Source organism: Vicia villosa, linkage group LG6, assembly GCF_029867415.1.
Source record: "Vicia villosa cultivar HV-30 ecotype Madison, WI linkage group LG6, Vvil1.0, whole genome shotgun sequence".
NCBI lineage: Eukaryota > Viridiplantae > Streptophyta > Magnoliopsida > Fabales > Fabaceae > Vicia > Vicia villosa.
This window is the reverse complement of record NC_081185.1, coordinates 103748706-103773095: the sequence shown is the minus strand read 5'-3', so window position 1 is coordinate 103773095 and position 24390 is coordinate 103748706. Positions and strand designations below refer to the sequence as shown.

At 38.1% G+C, this 24390-nt stretch overlaps 1 protein-coding gene and 1 pseudogene across 1 annotated transcript; both read left to right on the top strand.

Annotated features, from left to right (window-relative positions):
• The first annotated feature begins 15450 nt into the window (after positions 1 to 15450).
• Positions 15451 to 18101, top strand: LOC131614264 (protein LURP-one-related 15-like; annotated as a pseudogene).
• Positions 18102 to 23189: 5088 nt separating this feature from the next.
• LOC131614263 (uncharacterized mitochondrial protein AtMg00810-like) lies at positions 23190 to 24161 on the top strand. The gene has a single exon (XM_058885876.1). It carries the CDS (start codon positions 23190 to 23192, stop codon positions 24159 to 24161), a length of 972 nt encoding a protein of 323 aa, XP_058741859.1.
• Positions 24162 to 24390: the final 229 nt, after the last annotated feature.

Below are 24390 nucleotides of genomic sequence, written 5' to 3'. Positions count from 1 at the left end.
GTCCTTGAAAATGACTCATGAAGGAAATGCTCAAGTCAAAGAGACTAAAGCTCTAGCTTTAATCCAGAAGTATGAAGCCTTCAAGATGGAGGATGATGAAGACATTGAAAAGATGTTTTCAAGATTTCAAACTCTTACTGCTGGATTGAGAGTTCTTGACAAGGGATACACCAAGGCTGATCACGTAAAGAAGATCATCAGAAGCTTACCCAGAAGATGGGGTCCTATGGTGACTGCATTCAAGATTGCAAAGAATCTGAATGAAGTTTCTCTGGAAGAGCTTATCAGTGCCTTGAGAAGCCATGAAATAGAGCTGGACGCAAATGAGCCTCAAAAGAAAGGTAAGTCTATTGCATTAAAATCCAATATCAAGAAATGCACTAACGCTTTTCAGGCTAGAGAAGAAGATCCTGAAGAATCAGAATCTGAAGAAGAAGATGAACTGTCTTTGATCTCCAGAAGGCTAAATCAACTCTGGAAGACCAAGCAAAGGAAGTTCAGAGGCTTCAGAAGTTCAAAGAAATTTGAACGTGGAGAATCTTCTGATGACAGAAGATTTGACAAGAAGAAGGTCATGTGCTATGAATGCAATGAGCCTGGACACTTCAAGAATGAATGTCCAAAACTTCAGAAGGAAAATCCCAAGAAGAAGTTTCATAAGAAGAAAGGTCTTATGGCAACCTGGGATGAGTCAGAAGTTGATTCAGACTCTGAAGATGAGCAGGCTAACTGTGCGCTGATGGCGACAGAAGATGACGGATCAGAATCTACATCAGAATCAGATTCTGAAGAGGTATTTTCTGAACTTACTAGAGATGAGTTAGTTTCCGGTCTAACTGAACTTCTGGAACTCAAGTCTCAGATCAGTCTCAAATACAAAAAGCTGAAAAAGCTATTTGAATTTGAAACAAAGAAGCTTGAGTTGGAGAATTCTGAATTAAAAGAAAAACTTTTAAAATTATCCAATAATATTGGATCTCCTTCTGATTCAGAGAAATCCACTCCTAGTCTAAACCATATTCTGAAAGAATATGATTTAAGTTTCAGGAAGTTCTTATCTAGAAGTATTGGCAGAAGTCAGCTAGCTTCTATGATATATGCTGTGTCTGGAAACAAAAGAGTCGGCATTGGTTTTGAGGGTGAAACCCCATACAAACTTGAACCTGTTGATGAAATGAAATTCACATACAAGCCATTGTATGATCAGTTCAAGTATGGCCACTCCCATGATATTAGGCACACTTCACATGCTCAAAGTTTTCACATAACACACACCAAAAAGCATGTGACACAACCTAGGAAATATCATGAAACTCACATTAAAAATTATCATGCTGTTCCTCCTATTGCTTACAATGTTAAACCCAAGTTCAATCAGAACTTGAGAAAATCTAACAAGAAAGGACCCAAGAAAATATGGGTACCTAAGGATAAGATTATTCCTATTGCAGATATCCTTGACTGCAAAAAGGACAAAGCACAACATGTCATGGTACCTGGACTCTGGATGCTCACGACACATGACAGGAAGAAGGTCTATGTTCCAAGACCTGGTGCTTAAGTCTGGAGGAGAAGTCAAGTTTGGAGGAGATCAGAAGGGCAAGATAATTGGCTCTGGAACTATAAAGTCTGGTAACTCTCCTTCCATTTCTAATGTACTTCTTGTAGAAGGATTAACACATAACCTCTTATCTATCAGTCAATTGAGTGACAATGGTTATGATATAATCTTTAATCAAGAGTCTTGCAAGGCTGTAAATCAGAAGGATGGCTCAATCCTATTTACAGGCAAGAGGAAGAACAACATTTATAAGACAGATCTGCAAGATCTTATGAGTCAGAAGGTGACTTGTCTTATGTCTGTTTCTGAAGAGCAGTGGGTCTGGCACAGAAGATTAGGTCATGCTAGTTTGAGAAAGATTTCTCAGATTAACAAACTGAATCTGGTCAGAGGACTCCCTAATTTGAAATTCAAATCGGATGCTCTTTGTGAAGCATGTCAGAAGGGCAAGTTCTCCAAACCTGCATTCAAGTCCAAGAATGTTGTTTCTACCTCAAGGCCATTAGAACTCTTGCACATTGATCTGTTTGGCCCAGTCAAAACAGCATCTGTCAGAGGGAAGAAATATGGATTAGTCATCGTAGATGATTATAGCCGCTGGACTTGGGTAAAATTCTTGAAACACAAGGATGAGACTCATTCAGTGTTCTTTGATTTCTGCATTCAGATTCAATCTGAAAAGAGTGTAAAATCATAAAGGTTAGAAGTGATCATGGTGGTGAATTTGAGAACAGATCCTTTGAAGAATTCTTCAAAGAAAATGGTATTGCCCATGATTTCTCTTGTCCTAGAACTCCACAGCAAAATGGGGTTGTGTAGCGCTAAAAAAAGCTCGAGGTGTCTACACACTCAAAAAAGAACAGAGTCGCCACCGATCTTTATTTGTTCCAAAAAGGAAAGGGAAAATATCGAATAAAACCCATGAATAAAAACAAATGGATAAGATGGTCATCGCAACCAAATTAGGGTTCGGGAGTCGGTTAGGCAAGGGGAAGGTATTAGCACCCCTCACCTCCATCGTACTCGATGGGACCCATTTAGTTAGTTTATGAATGAGTGTTTGCGTAATGTTTGCGTTCTTTAGCTTATTAATCGAGAAAAGATAGAAGAAAATGTTTTTAGGGGTTTATTTATTATGAAGAAAAAAGAAAGATTTTTTATTATTATGCTCGCCAAGACGTTTGTATCTTGTGCCTACGTATTCCCTAGTGCAATGGGAAAGTCAGAGCAATCGTAGTTCGGGCTAAGAACCACGAAAAGTTTGTTGATTGATTTTAGCGAGAGGTACTCGATCGCTTTCAAATGGAAATACTATGCGCACATGGATATGACATCACTACAAGAATGGATAACTAGATCAAGATAAGACATGATTTTGGCCATCATCGCATTCGAGTGGAAGATATTCGATCTTCACATGTGGAAGTATGTTCGTATTGAAATTGAATAAGTGTCTCGTTTATGAAAAGAGATTTAAAAGCCATAAGGCAAAAATGTTTGAATGAAAATGAAGTTGTGTTTTAAAGGGACGTTTAGCAAAGGATTGAGCATAGGTGTTCACCTAGCGCGTCTTTACCCAAGGTATTGAACAGGAGCTAGCCCCATTTTCACTTGTTGTCCAAATTAATTAATTTGTTTTAATTCAAAAGATCAAGGTATTCAAGAGGTGTGCACTTCTTGTCACAAGATCTTTCGATTTGATTAATATGTTTTGATTCAAAGGATCAAGGTATTCAAGAGGTGTTCACTTCTTGTCACTTGATCGCTTTGATTTGATTAAGGTATTTTGATTCAAAGGATCAAGGTATTCAAGAGGTGTTCACTTCTTGTCACTTGATCACTTTGATTTTATTAATGTGTTTTAGTTCAAAAGATCAAGGTATTCAAGAGGTGTGCACTTCTTGTCACTTGATTACTTTGATTAGATTATTGTTTTGATTCAAAGGATCAAGGTATTCAAGAGGTGTTCACTTCTTGTCACTTGATCGCTTTGATTTGATTAATGCGTTTTGATTCAAAGGATCAAGGTATTCAAGAGGTGTTCACTTCTTGTCACTTGATCACTTTGATTTGGTTAAAATGTTTTAGTTCAAAAGATCAGGGTATTCAAGAGGTGTTCACCCCTTGTCACTTGATCGTTTTGATTTGATTAAGAAAAAAAAAGTGTTAATCCAAAAGAATCGAGGTATTCAAGAGGTGTACACTTCTTGTCACTCGATCTTTCGATATGGTTTAAAGAGAATAATTTTGTAACAAAGAAAACTCGACGTTGGATCGAGAAGTTTATTTGTAACGACTTGGCGTTGGACCAAGTTTTATTGTATTTTTGGTATTTTTAAAATAAAATCATAATTAAAAACATATTTGTGTATTTTTGAATATCATCATGAATTAGAAATTAGTAACACCAAACAAACAATAAACAAAACTATAATGAACAAATAATCAAAAGATATAAAGAAATAAAACATAGGGGTGTAAACAAAGCTTTGGGCGCTGGGCCCAAATAACTCTGGCCCAAAAACAAACAATAAACTAGAGCAAGGAAGGGGTGAGTTCGCTGATAATGGGTGGTGCAAGGTAGTAAACCGGACTGGGCCGGATTCCAGTAAGGCCCATATGGCCACAAGAAAAACCTAAGCAACTAGTTGAAGAAAAATCAGCCGCCCCAGCGTTTATTGAAGGAAAAGAAAACGCAGTAACTAACTCTCTCTCCCTCACTCGTTTTCAAATCTCCAGAAAAAAACAGCAACATCTGAATCTCTTTCTCAATCGCTCTAAGGATCTCTCGCTTCTCTCGCGGTCAACCCTCTCTCGATTTCAATAGCCATGAAAGCATATAAACAACAAGCAATAACATACAATACCCAAACCCCTCTGTAAAACCCAAATCACCCCGATTTCATTATGATTCTAAGATTACATGTTATAAGCAGAAATTTAAATCAGAGACAACATTAAGATACAGAGACAAAGGCAAAGAAGGTACGATACTCTTTTCTGATTGTTTCAGCTGCTGCGAAAATTTTCTTCTTCGTCCACCTTCTTTCCGATCTGAGCGTGATTCGGTTGTTATTGTTGCTTCGATTGATCTCTGCGTTTTCCTTCTGTGCGTTGATGGATGTTTGGAGGTGTGTGTTTCTGCAGAAGTTTAAACCAAGTAATTGTTGGTTTATGGAGTTGAAGGTATGTTGTGGAAATTTGGATGGTGAAGGCGAGCTTCTGTTTTTATGTGTTTGGATATGGTTGAGTCAAGGTGCAAGGTTCTGATTATGATGTTGAGGTTGCTATTGAGTGTATCGTTTTTTGTGTGTGAGGTTTAGGGAAGGTCAGAGTTTGGTTGTTGAGAGGTTTTTTTTTGTTTACCGAATCTGTTCTCCCTTTTTTCTTTTTTGTTATGAGATTGTTGGGTGGTCTTATAGGTGAATTGCAATGAGTTTTGGGGGGAAATTGTGGTGAATTTTGAACACTTTCAGTATGCTGATTTTAGCTTTTTTGATGCAGGTAATTGTATGACTATTTTTGAGCAATTCTTGGACTGGTCTGGCAGGTCTTTGGTGGAGCAGCAAATTGCAATTTTTGTTGTTTTATGCATGTTTGGACCAGAGTGTTTGGACTGATGCATTTGTTTTGAGATAGCAGGAAAGATGATGGTGAAACATGGCAAGTGAAGACAAATTTTTTGTACTATATTTTTTGTTTGACTTGTACTAAAATTGATAACAAAGAAAAAAAGAAATGGGCTTTGATGAATGGGCCTTACACTGACTCTTTTTTATTTGTATAACAATAACTAAAATAAATCCTAAAACATAAAAATACCACTATTCCTAATAAATGAACAAGATAAAAATTAAAATAAATTTAAACTAGAAATTAAAACACAATTTTTTTATTTAAAATATAATAATAATAAAAACAAACAATTATTTATTATCTAAGAATAAAATGAAACTTGGATAAATAAGCAACTATGTGGATGTAAAAGCTATTTTTGTTGACTTTAATAAAAGTCTAATTTTTTTTTAAAATATGCAACGATGTGATAATGCAGATGAAATACGAATGTGATAATATCAAGTGAATGAAATATGTGGGTCAAAAATTGGGGTGCGACAGGTTGTAGAACGAAAGAATAGGACTCTGCAAGAAATGGCCAGAACCATGATCAATGAAACCAATATGGCTAAGCATTTCTGGGCAGAAGCAATAAACACTGCATGCTATATTCAGAATAGAATCTCTATCAGACCTATTCTAAATAAGACTCCTTATGAATTGTGGAAGAATAGAAAGCCCAACATTTCATATTTCCATCCTTTTGGATGTGTATGCTTTATTCTGAACACTAAAGATCATCTTGGTAAGTTTGATTCCAAAGCACAAAAATGTTTCCTTCTTGGATATTCTGAACGCTCAAAAGGCTACAGAGTATACAATACTGAAACATTGATTGTAGAAGAATCAATCAATATCAGGTTTGATGATAAGCTTGGTTCTGAAAAACCAAAGCAGTTTGATAATTTTGCAGATTGGGATATTGATATATCAGAAGTTGTTGAGCCAAGAAGCAACGCATCAGAAGCAGAGCTTCTCAGAAGCAAAGAATCTGAAGATCAAGTATCAGCTTCTCTGGAGAATCTAAGCATTTCTGAAGAACCATCTGTCAGAAGATCATCCAGACTCATCTCTGGTCATTCGGAAGATGTCATTCTTGGAAAGAAGGATGATCCAATCAGAACAAGAGCATTCCTTAAGAACAATGCAGACTGTCAATTAGGTCTTGTATCTTTGATCGAGCCAACTTCTGTTGATCATGCTCTAGAAGATCCAGACTGGATAATTGCTATGCAAGAAGAACTAAATCAGTTTACAAGGAATGATGTTTGGGATCGTGTTCCTAGACCAGATGGATTCAATATAATAGGTACAAAATGGGTCTTCAGAAACAAGCCAAAAATGAGAAGATGAGAAATTCTTATGTATGGGTATCTGCTGAAATGACAATTTTTTTTAGAAGTTCTGATTGAAATCAATTAGAATTGTGATTCAGTTATTACTAACGTTTCATTGTCTAAGTTGATTCAGAATCTCTTTAAAAGCAAAACAGCTGTAACTGGCTATCCAGATGGTAAACACGTGTTCACTATTCCTGGACAAGCGTGCGTGCAGTTGAGGGGACGTCTACTTAGGTAACTGTGCAAATCACATCTTTTGTCATTATTATCTCTCCTCACGTCACGTAACATTAAATGTTTTTCATCATTTACTCTCTTTCAGTTTTCTTTTTATATTCTTCAAACGTTTCTTTTCCCTCTCATATTTCTCTCTCTCTGCATTCAGTTTCTTTTTCGTCTCTCTCTTTTCATATCATAAACCCTAGCAGTTTCCAATATCTGCAACTTCATCATGAATCCATCGTCAAGCTCTGGGAATCAAGATAATGATCGGAAACAAAAGAGAAAGGCAACTGTCGAACCAGAAACCAAACCAAAAAGAGTAAGGATCACTCCCTTCTCAAAGACCTCCACCACCTCTTCCTCCTCATTCACCCTCTCGGAACCACCTTCTTCACCATCTGGTATCTCCTCTCCTTCAACCCATCCATCAGACATGTCTTCATCTCTCTCACACCCTTTTCCCACCAGAACACCTAATCCCTACAGTGTTGTTCTTCCCGACTCCAGGTTCACTGTCAACCCTCCAACCCCTACCACTCAATCATATCTGGAGATTTTACATTCTGATGTAAATGGCTGGTTGGAGATTCTGGGTGCTGCTCACCTTAACCATCTGGATGAGTATGCCACAAGCAACCTTTGGGATACCTTTCGTCAGGATTTTCTGGATAGGGCAACAGACACTCAGAGAAGGATCATGTCTGAAGCTCCTGGTATTCGTGGTCTTCGGCTGGAAGCTGGTGAAAGCAGCTATCACCATCTCATCAGGAACAGAAGTGTTCTTGAGAAGAAGATACCTGCAGAAGAGTTGGAAGAAGAAAATCTCTGCAGAGACATCGTGGTGTGGAAACCATGGTTTCCTGTGCTAACTGGAGATTTTCAGTGGCTGTTTAACTGGTTCAGAATGAACCCTTCTGAAAAAGCACCTCACATGGTTTTTCCAGTAGTGGCTTATCCTGCTGAAGTTGCTGGTCCTACTCCTCCAACAAACCTAGCAGCTATTCTTCAAGCGTTGGAAGCTGGAACTTCTGAGCTGCCTGAACCAGAATATGCTAAGGCTACTTCTGAGTCAGACTCAGATGAGGAAATGGAAGATGCACAAGCTGAAGATCTCCCAGAAGATCACCCTGCTGAGATTGCTGTCCCCTTTGGCAGCAATTCAGGTGCCTCTTCTTCTGGTGAAACCTCAGCTCTGATGGAGACTTTGGAAACTCTTCATCAGAATCAAGCTATGCTGGCTTCTCGTTTGGACGCGCAAGAAGCAGCCACTGCTGAGTTTCGCTCCTTCATGGCAAGGCAAGCTACAAGCACTGACGGGATTCATGATGTTCTGGCACGGATTTTGCGTAGGCTAGGATCTTAGTCCTTTGGTCTTTGTAGTTTTCTTTCCTTGTTGCATCTGTTTTCCTGCATTCCTCTCCTGTAATCCTTCTTTTGATTATCAATGAAAAGTTTCTTTGTTTTTTCATTCCAGTGATTTTATTTGTCGTTTTATTCATCTGAATCTTTTTGAAATATTCTTTTTGATGTTATGACAAAAAGGGGGAGAAGATAAATGATAAATGATTTGATTAATCTATCAGTTGCTGGGTAAAGCTCCCACACATTCACTAACAAGAACTGCAAGTTCTATATGGTTTAAGTGTTTTGCAGGTATAAAGAAGTGAAGAGAATCTTCAAAGCAAACACAAGAAGCAAAACCATGGAAACTGAAGCAAGCTGAGTGCTATCAAGCCTCAGAAATCAGAAGCAAGAAAGAAGAATGAATCAGAAGCACTGATAATAGAATTTGATCCATATTTGTCTATTTGATCTGACAAAATTCTATTTGCTCTGATACATTACTTTAGCCTATATGGCTCTGATACATATAATGTGTTCGAATATATATTTTATGTTCTAACTCGTTCATGCTGACTTTTGTCGTTTAGTTTTTGTTCTGTAACATTTCAGGATGTAGAGATGCTCTGATGATGCTCTGGTACATTCAACAATGTTCTGATACAAATCTAGCATGAAGTGATGTTGGTAGAAATTCAAAGCTCTGAAGCTATCCGAGGGAAGCAGAAATCAGAAGCTGCGAATGTTCTAAAGATCCAGAAAACTCAAGTTCTGAAGCTGTCCTAAATGGAAGCAGAAATCAGAAGCTGTGAATGTTCAGAAGATCAAAGAAATTCAAGTTCTGAAGCTGTCCTAGATGGAAGCAGAAGTCAGAAGCTGTGAATGTTCAGAAGATCAAAGAAATTCAAGTTCTGAAGCTGTCCCAGATGGAAGCAGGAATCAGAAGCTGTGAGTGTTCTAGGGATCTAAAGAAATTCTAGTTCTGAAGCTGTCCAATGGAAGCAGAAGTCAGAAGCTATGAATTCTCTGAAGACAGAAGCTTATATGATCGTCTCTACCGAAATAATCAGGGAAGTCTTTTATTAAAGTTCTTCGAGTATTTATTTCAGGGGGAGATTATTTATCTCAGGGGGAGATTGTTAATCTCAAGGGGAGACATATTCATATGCTTATGCTATAGCTGTGTAATTTGTCTTTTTCCGTCTGTTCTTTCTGATCGCAAATTCATATCATTTATATATGTTTTTGTCATCATCAAAAAGGGGGAGATTGTTAGAACAAGATTTGTTCTGATCAATTATCTTAGTTTTGATGATAACAATAATATGAATTTTGCTTAAGATAATATGGTACTCTAATCCGATGCAATTTCCTTTTCAGGAAATATATAAAGAGTACGCATAATTCAGCGCTCAGAAGCTTTGTCTCAAAGGGTTCAGCATGCAACATCAGAACATGGTCTGGCAAGACATCAGAAGATGGTCGAAGCAGAATCAGAACATGGGTCTATGGAAGCATCAGAAGAACAAGAGAACAGAAGCACTGAAGTTCTGATGGTATCACGCTCAGAAGCACTTCAAGGTCAGAAGATCAGAAGATGCTATGCACCAAGCTGTTTGACTCTGATGATATTCAAACGTTGTATTCACAAACATCAGATCAGAAGGAAGTACAAGTGGCAAGCTACGCTGACTGACAAAAGGAACGTTAAAAGCTACTAAAGGCTACGTCAGTAGACACAGCGTGAACAAGGCTCGAGGTAGTTGACAAAAGCGTATAACATTAAATGCGACGCTGTACGGAACACGCAAAGCATTAAATACACTCAACGGTCATCTTCTCCAACGCCTATAAATATGAAGTTCTGATGAGAAGCAAGGTTAACGATCTTGAACAAAACAACGCCTATTAACTTGCTGAAACTCTGTTCAAATTCAAAGCTCAGAATCTTCATCTTCATCAAAGCTCACTACATTGCTGTTGTAATATATTAGTGAGATTAAGCTTAAACGTTGAGAGAAATATCACAGTTTGTGATTATCGCTTTTAAAAAGCATTTGTAATACTCTTAGAATTGATTACATTAAGTTGTAAGGAACTAGAGTGATCGTGTGGATCAGAATACTCTAGGAAGTCTTAGAGGTTATCTAAGCAGGTTGTAACTAGAGTGATCGTGTGGATCAGTATACTCTAGAAAAGTCTTAGAGGGTATCTAAGCAGTTGTTCCTGGAGTGATCAGTGTGTGATCAGAAGACTCTGGAAGACTTAGTTGCTGACTAAGTGGAGAACCATTGTAATCCGTGCGATTAGTGGATTAAATCCTCAGTTGAGGTAAATCATCTCTGCGGGGGTGGACTGGAGTAGTTTAGTTAACAACGAACCAGGATAAAAATATCTGTGCAACTTATTTTTATCTGTCAAGTTTTTAAAGCTACACTTATTCAAACCCCCCCTTTCTAAGTGTTTTTCTATCCTTCACTTCAATCCTAAGCTCAGTTAATTCAACTTATGCATTCAGGTTCCAAGAGACTTTTGGATTTGCACCTTTGATAATGATGGTGGTTCACAAGCAAAGAGAACTTTTGAGATGGCAGTCACTTCTTCCTTTTGGTAATCACAACATTGTGTTGTTCAGGAATTTATTGACTTCTCTTTTTTCATCTTTTTGATATCCCTAACTTTTGCCTGAATTGTCTATTTTGAGCTTACAGTTAGCGGGATGCCTTGATTTTTGCCTAAGTCATTTTTTGATCTTTGACTTAGCAGGCTTTTCTTTGTATATTTGTTTTTCCATTCATTCATTTTTTGAAAGATGTTGAATGCCTTGCTTAATGATTGATGAACCATTATTGGATTTTGATTGATATCTCCAACACTTCTTTGATGTGTGCGGATGAACGCTTGTGATTGAAACCTTTGTTGAAAGGTGTACGGAATGATTCTCTTAAAATAGACTGCGCAGCCAAATTAACTGAGAACTACCCTGCCCCAGGTTATGATCAAGGGTTTTAATTAGTACAAGAAAGAAACTTCTACTTCTTAGGCTCAAAGGGGTTGACGAGGGATTAACATCCTTATATCTCCGCTGTTTAGGAATTGAAACAATGCCTGTACATCGTCAGCATAGTCCGCTCAAAAGCATACTGTATGAGGTTGCGGTATCGTTTTCGTCATCCTCCCTCAAAAGACTTACAGCTTAGCAGGAATTGAATAAACACAAAACATATGCAAAGTATAGATATACTTAAAAATGAGTGATAGCGAAATAATTTATTCAAGACAAACATATGCAATGCACTGATGATGATTATTAGAGCAGATAATGTCTATCATGAGTCAAATGTTTAAACAAACAAAAAGAGACTTGCAAACAAGAGTAGATCTAATGATCCAAAAGTTCATCCGTCTTAACGTTAATCAGTTTTGTCATGACTAGGCATAGGAGCGGTGATCACCACAGAAGTTTTCAGGAGGGTTGAATTTGATTTCTCCGTCATTGATCAGATCTTGAATCTTATTCTTCAATGTCCAGCAATTGTTTGTGTAATGTCCAGGACTATTGGAATGGTACGCGTACCTCGCATTGAGTTTATAGCCAGAAGTGGAGGTGTTAGGATTCTTAGGAGGGTCCCTCGGAGTAATCAATTCGAGCTTCAACAGATGTTGTAATGCTTGAGCCAATGACATATTGATCTTGGTGAGTTGACGCTTAGGTACGTTTGGCTTTCGTCGTTGTTGGGGAACCGGTGTAGAGATTCAGAGTATCCGAGGTTCAAGCTTCCGAAATGTATATCTGATAAGAATGTTTCAGAATGTCCGAGGTTCGAGCTTCCGGAATGTATATCTGATTGGAATGTTTCAGAAGTCTGGGGGTCAAGCTTCCAGAATGTTCATCTGATTGGAAATTTCAGAATATCCGGGGTTCGAGCTTCCGGAATGTATATCTCATTGGAATGTTTCAGAAGTCTGGGGGTCAAGCTTCCAGAATGTTCATATGATTGGAACTTTCAGAATATCCGGGGTTCGAGCTTCCGGAATGTATATCTGATTGGAATGTTTCAGAAGTCTGGGGGCCAAGCTTCCAGAATGTTCATCTGATTGGAACTTTCAGAATGTCTGGGGTTCGAGCTTCCGGAATGTATATCTGATTGGAGTGTTTCAGAAGTCTGGGGGTCATACTTCCAGAATGTGCATCTGATTGGAATGTTTCAGAATGTCCGGGGTTCGAGCTTCCGGAATGTATATCTGATTGGAAAATGTCAGAAGTCTGGGGGTCATGCTTCCAGAATGTGCATCTGAGAGAGATTGATTTGTTGATGGTATCTGTCTGACCGGTTGGTCGACCTGAAAGGCAAAGTCAGTTCTATGTGATGTTGTGAATGCAAATGCAATCTTTTCAAGGATCTTTAGGAATTTAGTTAGCAACATTTAGACATTTAATCGGTCACAGCTTCGTCTGCGAAACCTTGGCTTTCGTCTTTAAGCGTCCTTCTTTAAGAATCAAGCTCACCATATTGAGTGGGTCATCGCCTCTGATTCAGGATGCTTCTTAAATTGGAAGGTATGTGGCTAGAGGAAAATAAATCCTCTTGCCCCTTGATAGGTACTGAGTCTATGGATTGGAAGGTATGTGGCTAGAGGAAAATAAATCCTCTTGCCCCTTGATTAGGAATTCAGTCCTTGATAAGAGTACCTGAAATTGTGCGCCCTAAATCCCTAAGATCCTTGAAAGGGTTAGTTAAATCATGTTGTGCTTATGATGTCATGATGTCATGAATGTTATGCGAATGCAGTTCATTAGGCACATCATGTGTTAGTAAGGGCAAACAAGTCCTTTAACAAAACCTGCAAGGAAACAAAGGTTAGTAGCAAACACAAACAAGTCACACAAGTGCCCTTAGGTTTAGAGGCTTGCATGAAGTTCGTAGGTAAGTACCCTCCCCACTGAAGTTAAGTCGGTTCAACCTGTCCTATATAAAGATCGGGTTCTAGGGAGCTCATATCATTGACCTTTCTCGAAGGCGTTTATCTCAGTTCGGCAATCGAATCACCGACCGAGAAGGTCCTGAAAGTCCAGTCCATATGAGTGTAACTTCGAGTATCAACCAACTTCAGTCGGAACCAAAGCCAGCCATCTCGCTACTTTCTAATAGGCCAAAGTCAAGTTCAACTAGGGTTCTAGGGGCAAATTAGTGCTTAATGACACCACGCAGCAGCCAAGTGTTTCCTCAAGTCGGATCCCAAGGAACACCAGGACAAACAAATGTGTCACACTAACGATGGACACCAGATCAACCACATCAGTATACGCTGTGCAGTCTCTTTGGTCTCATGCCATTTACCTAAGGTTCTCAGATCCGGGTTAGGATCTTTCACACAAGTAAATACCCAAAACAGCCTTTGAAATATAAAGCAGACAAATCAAACAATTAAAGTGAATCCTAAGCTCTAAGGTAACCCCTCTTTTAATCGAAAGCATCCCCAGCAGAGTCACTAGTTCTGTAATACGGTGAACTGACTTTAACGAAATGTCGCGGTTAAGCAAGAGTCGCCACCGACTTTTATTTTATCCAAATTAAATCAGAAAGGCTAAAAGAACAGAAAAAACCTTTTAAGAAATTTTGAGTTCGGGGGGTAATTATGCAAAGGGAAGGTGTAAGGCACCCTTTGCATCCATGGTTTTCCATGGCCTCTTAATTGCTTAGCTCACTTTTGAATTGTTTGAAATGTTTGAAAAGATTTTTGAAGAAGAACTTTAGCTTGTAAATAAGCGTAGTCTTTTTGAATTTGATTTTGAAAAGAGGTGTGAAAAGTAATTTGAATTTTAGAGCAAGCAATTAATAGCAACTACCCTAAGTTTGAAAATTTGTTCTTTTAGTCTTTCGGGTGAAAGGGTCTATCCATACCATAAAGAGGGCAGGAAGTCTTTCAATTGGATGTGTAGGGTCATCGAATTATCGTTCGCCATAAGACTGTCCCATGCCATAAAGAGGGCAGATAGTCTAAGGGAAGGATAGAATAGTCATTTAAGGCATCATGCGAGGATACCTTAGAAATTGGGACAATCATCACATTTTTACCGAGGCAACTTCGAGGGAGTTTCAATAACTTTGAAGGCAACATTGCTTTAGGTATCCTCAGAATCGAGGGACTTTGACTATTTAGCATACTTAGAGGCAACAGGTTTATAAGGCAACAGGAAACAAAGGCAACAAGAGGGATTACCCTAAAGGTGTGTGGGTGCAACAATCACGGGGTTCAATTCGATTATATTTATCTCGTACCGTCAGTTATCCTAATTCTGTTAAAGGCTTGCACTCCCTAAGATTACTAACCACGCAGTTAAAATCATACGGAAATTAAAGGCAGAAAGATAAATGTCCTACGCTATTACAATAAACACCTGCGGGGATGGGGGAAATTAAAAGACAGAAAAAAATAAGAGGGATGAATAATTATCTTGAGCCTTGATCTTCCTCGAACCCTCGCTTGACTCTGAAAATTAAGAGAAAAATAATAGAGTGAGTGTAGGCATGATTCATTGATTACTCGAGGCAAACCCTATTTTAAAATAAAAATAAAAAGACATTAAAATAAATAAAGAAATGAATAAGAAACTTAGCTTTTTTTTGATCGCCATGGCGCGTAGTCGGAGGATTTTTGACTTACCCTGAAAAGTTGAAAAAGAAGAAAAGTGTTAGTGCATTTAAGATTCGTTACTTATGGGTACAAACCCTAATAGAATAAATAAATGGGATTGAACAAACCCTAAAAGGTTAATGAAATCGAAAGTTTGTTCAAATAGATAAGCCTAAACAAAATTTAATAGTTATAGGGTTAAGCCTAATATTTTAACTTATTAAGCGTATAAATAAAAATTAAAATTAAAGGAAAAATCGAGTTTTCGATAAAAATTAAATATTTGTAAAAATACTAATGATTTAATTGAAAATAATTTAATAAGAAAAAGAAAGAAAAAATTAAAGAAAAAGAAAACAAAATCAATTAAATAAATAAAATAAATAAAAAGAATTATGAAATACTCAGCTCTGGATCAGGTGTTGTTGCTTGGTGAAGGTCTTTGGTGCACCCGCGTATCCTCATGCGTTGGATTTTGGAAGAGAGAGATCTGGTGGTGGTGATGAAGAGGTCGTATGATGGTCACTCAGGGGACAGCAGCATTGAATCTTGTGAAAAGAACTTGTAAAAATATAATTGTCACTGGGGGGTCTCGAACCCAGGACACAATACTCAACCATTCAACCATGTTGCCATCTGCGCCAAGATCATCAATTACTAATAACATACACCAAAAAAAATAAATAGGAAACACTTAGCTATTGGTGGAATCAAAACGTGGGGGCCAAGATGTCTGGAGTAGACGAATCAGACGAGGAGAGAGAGTCTTCAAGCTTTGACCCACCAATGACACGGAGGGAGTATGCCACGCATGTATTGACCAGGTCTTGGGAACCTTGCAACCACCGCCGGTGGCGGCGCCTCCATCTTCTCCGGTTAGCCCAACAATCAAACCTGCAAAAATATCAAGAACAAAATCTCGGGATTAATCCTACCCCCACCAAACTGAGGTCTGCGAACCTGATGGTGGTACTGGCTTGCCCTAAAAATCATCATATGACCCAGCTCGACGTTCACAGCTTTCCAAGGTCCTTCAATGGCATGACCCCATTCAAGCCCTAAAGTCCCCATGTAATACGTCATTCCTTCCCTAATTAACATCTTGAACACGAATAAACGCATCAAACCTGTTAAAAAAGCATAGAAAAATCAAAACGAAATCCATAATTTTAGCCAAACCGGAGCTGCTGAACAGAGTGGTTCTTGGCTGCTTTAGGACGATGTAAGGGCATGGACACGCTCCTGGAGACCTCTAGAAGATGATTAGGGGCTTTAAATCGATTGAAACCGGCTGGATATTAGGGTTTTTGTTTGCCCTAGTTCTTGTGAATTTTTGAGAGTTTTGTGAGGCGTTTTTGAGGCTGCTTCCTTCAGAATTTTTCGTCACCTAAAATTCTGAGCATGTTTTGTATATATATTAGGTCAACAAAATTGGAAGGAGATCACATACATTGGCCCATGGAAATTTGATTGAAAATACATGTAAAAACCTTCTATTTTTTATTCAATCACATGCCAATTAAATCTTTTTCTCTCTCCACGAATTTGGGATCATATATTTGTCCTAATGGTTGATTAAAATTTATTTGGGGATCAAATATTTGATTAAAACTAATTTTTTCACATTTATATGATTTATTCCATATTTAAATGAATTAAAAATTCAAATAAATTGGATAAATGTTATAAGTATAAAATAATTAATTTAATGATCATTCTAAAGTCCATGGACATGTTTGGAGTGTATTTTTTGGCCCATTGATCCAAAAATACCAAATTGTGCAATTAGGTTTTTGTGTTTTTCTTGAATTTTGCCCAACTTGTGCAAGCCATAACTCCTTCATTTTTTACTGTATGGAAATGTTCTTGATCTTTTTAGAAAGCTTATGGTGTCCTTTAAATGATGCTTTTGGTTTCGTCTCAATTGAATATTCCATTCTCAAGTTATGAGCTTTGACCCAAAAGGTGTTTTCATTGACTTTTCGGGGGACCTGTAATGTTTTGGCCCATATCTCTTATGCGGAAACATTTCTTGACCTTGGGCCCAACATCAAAGTTGTAGAGAATCAAACTTCCTTGAGAATGAGATTTGGTTGAGGAATTTCTGAGAAAGTATGAGGGAGTTATGGTTGGTCAAAGTTCAGTTGACTTTTACATAGAAACCCTAATTTAGAAACTTTTGAATTTGTTGATTTCTGATCATTTCTTGATGAACCATGATCAGTCCTTGATCAAATGGTGAATGATACTTCATAATGAGGATGTTGACCAAAAATCAGAAGTTTTGACTGTGGTTTGACCATAGTTTGACTTTTAGGTCAACCAGTCGATTATTGATCGTTTGGGCCATTGAGTGAGCAATCTTTTGAATCGGGACTTGAAACTTGGCATGAGGAAAATTTGACTCATATGAGAGGCCATGTAGTCCGCTTGAGGTGTCAGAAGTTCAGATTCCTTGATTAAATTAGAAACCCTAATTCAGAGGCTGTTGTTTAGGAGAGAGACTGCATGCTTCTTTCTTGTGCGTTTTTGAGCATTTGAAAGATGGATTGAAATATGAATGAATACATTTGAAAGACTTTATTCTTTCTTGTTTCATCTATTTTTTTGGCGATTCAACCTGGCCCTGGGCCATGATATCTGATATCTCTGCAGAACTGTTAACTGATCTGATTTAATTGTACACAGATAGTAACTATGCATGATCGGTGGGAAGCTTCAAAGGCGAAAGCACAGAATCAAAAGATCTTATATTTACATTGAAGAGATCATCACTAATTCAGTTCAAGACCAAACTAGATGTGTTTTTAGCCGGTAACACAAAAGAGGATGTTTGTGATTTTAAAGTCAAAGGTAGTTGGCTGGAACGTTCTTGTATTGTTTATGCTGGTGAATCTAACAACATTGTTGCCCAGGTAATTTATCATACATTAATTACAATTAGTTTTAATTAATTATGTACTAGGATTTATACTAATTATAAATTAATTTTGTGATATTATTATTGTAACTGCAGATGCACAAAAAGCACACTGTTAAGAGTGTTTTAATCGGTAAAGACCAATTCATGGTAACAGTTTATCCTAATGTTGATTATGCTTTCATAGTGGCGTTAATTGTGATTCTTGACGAGATCAACGATGATGAAAAGGAAGAGTGATTAGAAGATTAGTGTTTTGTATTTATTTATTACTATTGTGAGGTTATAAATTGCTGAAAGGGAAAAGTGTTATATTAAGGGGTTTGGAGATTATGGATAAAAGTTTTTTTGTTTGGAGAACATCAATCACGGTCTAGCCATTGTCCTACTCGTGTCTTGATCTCGATGTTTGTATTATAGTAGTGGAATATTCTGACCCGATTTTAAGGGCCAATATTAATTTTTTTAAGTAAATTTTTACCCAACCGAAATATAATTCTATTATTAATGCAATCAATATAGTATGTGGTTTGCCTCCGAGCCCGGGTCCGGATTAGTCACGTGGGGCCCCTTTCCCCCGCGGATACCGGTCGGTTAACACCAAAAAAAAATATAGTATGTGGTTTGTATGGGTGGTGAATTGAAGTTTGTGCCTCCATTCATGTCTGTTATGATTGTGGTATGTTCAAAATATACATAGTTAGACAAGAAAAGAATGTCAGGTTGGGAGACTCTGACACCACTAATGTTGACACCACTAATGTTGTTGAAGCTGGAGACCTAAAGCTAAAATTTACCTCTGGAAATTTTTTGATTCTCAACTATATTATGCATTATCTAGAGTTAAGGAAAACCGTTATTTTCGTTTTTCTTTTGAATAAGACATGGTTTACTCTGGCTATAGGATTGACTTTGTACATAAAACTCGTTCCATCCCAGTCTCGGGGCCTAATTACTTGTGATCCAACCAAATGCAAAAATTTATTTTTGATGTCTTCCCTCCTTATTACTAGATCCCATCTTGGGCTTTCTTATTTCTGATGTATGCTTTCCTTAGTACTAGATCCCTTATTTGTAATTCTCGGGATCAGCTGTGACGGTTGTACCCTGAAGCCATTCTTTGCTAATGACTGCGTTGGTTAAGGGTGCTTTTATTCTCACTTCTTCTGAAAGGTTGATTTCCTCTTTGATAGATTTTACGTTGCTATATGTCCATATCTTGACTGGAATCAAATTGAATAGGGGCAAACTGAAGTGTTTTTAACACCCGTGACTCAAATCACAATTTAACATGATTCAAATCAGGAAGCCATGTGACTCGAATCACAAGTTGCACTAGATTCGAATCAGAAATATCTGGTTAGACTTTACCTCATTTGATTCAAATCACACCTTATACTTAACTTTAATAACGAAAGGTTTCATATTTTTCTGTTTGTCCCTTTCCAAAGTAACTCGAATCATATTTTACACCTGATTCTAATCATGATCCTTCATGACTCAGATCAAAGTTATAAGGTGATTCGAATGACACAAAAAATGGGTCAATTTCTTTATGAGATATTTTTTCACTCCACTTTCTCATTTGACTCAATTCATGAAATGTTCTTGACTCCAATCTAACTAAATTTTCCATACATTTTTGTGATTAATCTCAAGCACATATAAATTTATTTTGTCATCTTATTTTCAACAAGCAATTTCATAATCAACATTGTGATTTTGTGAAATCAACACCCTCTCAATTTTGAAAACACAAAAACTCTTGCAAACATAAATTCTTTCATCTTCAACCTATATTTTGATTTCAGATCTGGATTATGGAGATTTGTAATTGTTAAGGAAGTTTGCAAGATTGAGGTTGTTGTCATTGGTAGTGACAAATTCCAGCGAAAAGAATGAGGTTCCTATCTCTAGTGACCTTGGTAGTGGCTGTGTGGAAAGCTACTGACAAGGTGGAGTTCCTCCTCTAATCTTCAAACATTTTATTGCTCAAGAAATCAGTGGGATGAAAGGGTGATATTGGAGGATTAATTGTCAGCCTACTGTCATGCGAGCTATTATAGGAAAGATTATATAATCTGCATCCTTGTTCTTAATAGTGGAGGATTTATAGGAATATGTATTTATTACCTCCTTTATGAGCTTTCTTTACATAGCTTCCTCTGGTTGCTATTTATTCATGTACAAATTTTGTGTTTTATATTGATATACATAAAAACACATATTTTTCTCAATATGGCATCAAAGCACGATGGTCCTCCAAAAACCGAATCGGAGAAGAAATCTCATACCTCCGATGACGGCAAAAACTCATCAGTCCTTACACCAAACTCGCCATACTGCCTTAGTTCCTCAGATAACCCAGGAACACCCCTAGTAGAAGCCTTGCTCAATGGCAGAAACTACCGAACATGGTCACGTTCGATGAAGATGGCACTCCGTGCAAAGATGAAACTGGGTTTCGTTGACGGAACATTCACAAATCCAGGAAAGTAGTGTGCAGATTATCAAAACTGGGAGAGAGCAGATTCCATGGTGATGGCGTGGATCATAAACGCGACAGATCCAAAACTCCATGGAAGTATCTCGCATGCAGCCACTGAAAGGGACATCTGGCTGGATCTCGAAGAACGTTTTGCTCAGGCAGATGCACCTAGGATTCACCAACTATGGTGCAATCTGTGTCTGATGCAGAAGAATGAGGATTTGAGTGTGACTGAATTTTACACTCAATTCAAAAGCATCTTTGATGAAATAAATGAGCTTCAACCGTTGCCATCTTGCACCTGTGGAGCTTCGAAAGAATTGATGAAAAGAGAAGAAGAGCAACGACTTCATCTATTTCTAGGAGGTCTAGACAGTGAACAATACGGTCATGTCAAGACCACAATCTTGAATTCTGATCCACTACCCTCACTCAGGCGTGCTCTCAATCATATCTTGAGAGAGGAGGCGCGCTGCACCACTGAAAGGAAGAAGGGAAATGTAAAGGTGGAGCAAGGAACGACATTTTATTCCAATGGTGGAAATAAGCAGAGAAGAGATGAACCAAAATCCAGTTGTGATCATTGTGGGAAGGTTGGTCACGTCAAAGCTAAATGTTTTGAAATAGTTGGGTACCCTGCACATTGGGAAACTCGCAGAACACAACGCGGGAACATCAAGTTTGGAGGAAAAGCTGCCACGGTTCAGACCGATCAGAATTGAAGGTTTGAAGATGTAGAAGTGGAAAGCACATGCCATGCTCTACATGGAATGCGACTTAAGGACAGAGAAGCATCAATCATAGCTGGTAATATACAGATCCAATGGATCTTGGACAGTGGGATCTCATCACATGACCCCCTCTTCTTTCATACTAGAAAATGTAAAAGCACTTGAGAAACCCTTTTACATCACTGTCCCAACAGGGGAAGCAGTACTTGTAGAAAGAGTTGGAAATCTCAACCTCGATAAACATATTAAGCTAGTCAATGTGTTAATTGTTCCCAAATTTAGGTGCAATCTTATTTCAATACATAGACTGACACATGATTTGAAATGTGTGGTTACTTATCATTCTGATTCTTGTGTGATTCAGGACCTAGCCACGAGGAGGATGATTGGTTCGGGTAGCTTGCGAAATGGGGTTTATGTGTTTAAAGGGAAGGAGCAAGGAATGGCTTATGCGACGAATCAACATGACGCCACTGCCCTTTGGCACAACAGAATGGGGCATCCCTCAACTCAGTCTCTTCGGCAATTGTCTAGTTTAATTAAATGTAATTTTGATTTCGATAAAATAAATTGTTGTGACATATGTCACAAATCCAAGCAGTGTTGACTTTCCTTTTCACAGAGTATGAATAAAGCTGAGAGACCTTTTGATTTGATTCACTATGATTTATGGGGAAAGTATAATACCACTTCGAACGATGGATCACACTATTTTCTAACATTGGTTGATGATCATACCCGTGGAACATGGGCGTATCTAATGAAGCATAAAGATCAGACTACAAATATCCTTGTGAACTTTTTCAAAATGATAGAGACACAGTTTAATACAAAAATCAAGAGGATTCAGAGCGACAACGGAACCGAATTCACCAACTCAAAGGTGCAATCTTTCCTCATGGACAAAGGGATACTTCATGAGAATTCATGCGTATCCACACCACAACAAAATGCACGTGTAGAAAGAAAGCACAAACACATTTTAAATGTTGCAAGAGCTTTGAGGTTTCAAGCAAATCTTCCTATTCACTTTTGGGGAGAATTCATACTAGCAGCGACTCACATCATTAACAAGACACCTACTGTGGCAAACAAGGGTCTCACTCCTTTTGAGATGTTGTTTGGAAAACCACCAACTTATGACCACCTCAAAGTCTTTGGGTGCCTATGTTATGTCGGAACAGGTTTGAAATCAAGAGACAAGTTTGACTCTAGAGCCGAGAGGTGCGTCTTCGTCGGTTATCCGCAAGGACAAAAAGGTTGGAGAGTCTACAATCTAAAGACTCGTGAGTTTTATACCTCGCGTGATGTGGTATTTTATGAGAACATTTTTCCCTACATTGAGTCTCAAACAGACAAAACCAAAGAAGCACACACTCGAATTTTTCATGACATCTCTGATCCACACGGAGAGGAGAGCCATGAAGAAGATAAGGATGAGACCAATGATGAGGAACGAGAAGATCAAGAGAATGAAGACTCAAACACAACACAAATTGAGGGGGAGATGATACAAGAAGACCTAGTTGATGAGAGGGTTGAAACCCAACAACAAAATGTCGTGATTGATCTCACACCACGTGATAGACGACCACCTGGATACCTTAAAGATTACTATCGCCCAACAACAAGCAAGAACCCTATAAGCAAGCACCCGAATCAGTCACACTCCTCAGGTAAAGCCTATGCTATCACTAATTTTATCAATGATAAATGTTTTTCCCATAGACATCAGGTCTACCTTGCAGCAATTAGCAGCATTCAAGAACCAAAGAGTTACCAAGAGGCTGCTAAGCACTCCGAGTGGCAAAAAGCTATGGCAGCAGAAATTAAAGCTTTGGAAGACAACAAAACCTGGGATGTTATGCTACCACCCGTGGGAAAGAAGATAGTGGGATGCCGATGGGTCTACAAGGTAAAGTATAAAGCTTCCGAAGAAGTTGATAAGTACAAGGCGAGACTTGTAGCAAAAGGGTTCACCCAAATAGAAGGAGAAGATTTCAACGAGACCTTTGCTCCTGTAGCTAAAATGACAACGGTTCGATGTTTTCTTTTGGTAGCTGTAGAAAAAGGGTGGAAGCTTCACCAAATGGATGTAAGCAACGCTTTCCTACACGGGGACCTCGAAGAGGAAGTCTACATGCATGTTCCGGATGGATACCAAGTTCCTAAAGAAGGAATGGTTTTCCGTTTAAGAAATTCCTTATATGGCTTAAATTAAGCTTCACGAAACTGGTACTCTAAGCTTTCTCAATCACTTATAAACTATGGTTTCCAAGAATCTAATGCTGATCATAGTTTATTCACTTATACTAAAATAAATAAGTTCATGGCTGTATTAGTGTATGTAGACGATCTGGTAATTGCAGGAAATGATAGTTCTACATGCAATGAATTCAAACAATATCTAAAGCACTGCTTTCACATGAAGGACCTTGGATCTCTTAAATATTTTCTAGGCTTTGAACTAGCACGAGGAGCAGCTGGGTTATTCATTTGCCAACGCAAATACACTTTAGATATTTTAAGTGAATGCAAGATGCTTGACTGCAAACCGTCTTCCTTTCCAATGGAGCAAAACCAAAAGCTTGCTTTGGATACCGGGCCGATATTCACAAATCCCCCTCGTTATAGAAGGCTAGTTGGGCAACTAATCTATCTAACCATTACACGACCAGAGATTACCTATTCAGTTCACATATTAAGCCATTTTATGCAAGCTCCTCGTCAAGCTCATTGGGATGCAGCCATGCGTGTACTAAGGTATTTAAAATCGTCTCTGGGACAAGCTATCATCCTACCTAAAGACAACGATCTACAACTGGTAGGATTCTGTGATTCAGATTGGGCGTCATGCCCTTTAACTCGAAGATCCACTACAGGTTACTTAATGAAATTAGGACCCGCTCCAATATCATGGAAGACAAAGAAGCAAACTACTATGTCAAAATCATCAAGTGAGGCAGAATATCGAGCCATGAACCAAGCTGTTAGTGAAATCATCTGGTTACGCAGCTTATTATCAAGTTTACAAATTCAGTATGATTGTCCTACAGTGCTACATTGTGACAATCAAGCTGCAATTCACATTGCTGCAAATCCAGTCTTCCACGAAAGGACGAAACACATCAAAACGAATTATCATTTCATTCGTACTCACTTGCAGAGAGGCATAATCTCCACCACCTATGTTCACACCACAAAACAACAGGCTGACATATTCACAAAAGCGTTAGCGTCCAGACAGTTTCAAGATCTTACGGTCAAGTTGGGTGTTCATAACCCCCACACTCCAACTTGAGGGGGAGTATTGGAAGATTAATTGTCAGCCTACTGTCATGCGAGCTATTATAGGAAAGATTATATAATCTGCATCCTTATTCTTAATAGTGGAGGATTTATAGGAATATGTATTTATTACCTCCTTTATGAGCTTTCTTTACATAGTTTCCTCTGGTTGCTATTTATTCATGTACAGATTCTGTGTTTTATATTGATATACATAAAAACACATATTTTTCTCAATAGGT

Bases quoted from the DNA above. Each gene is read 5' to 3' on its own strand.
- LOC131614263 (XM_058885876.1), top strand. From the start codon at position 23,190: ATGGCTGTATTAGTGTATGTAGACGATCTGGTAATTGCAGGAAATGAT.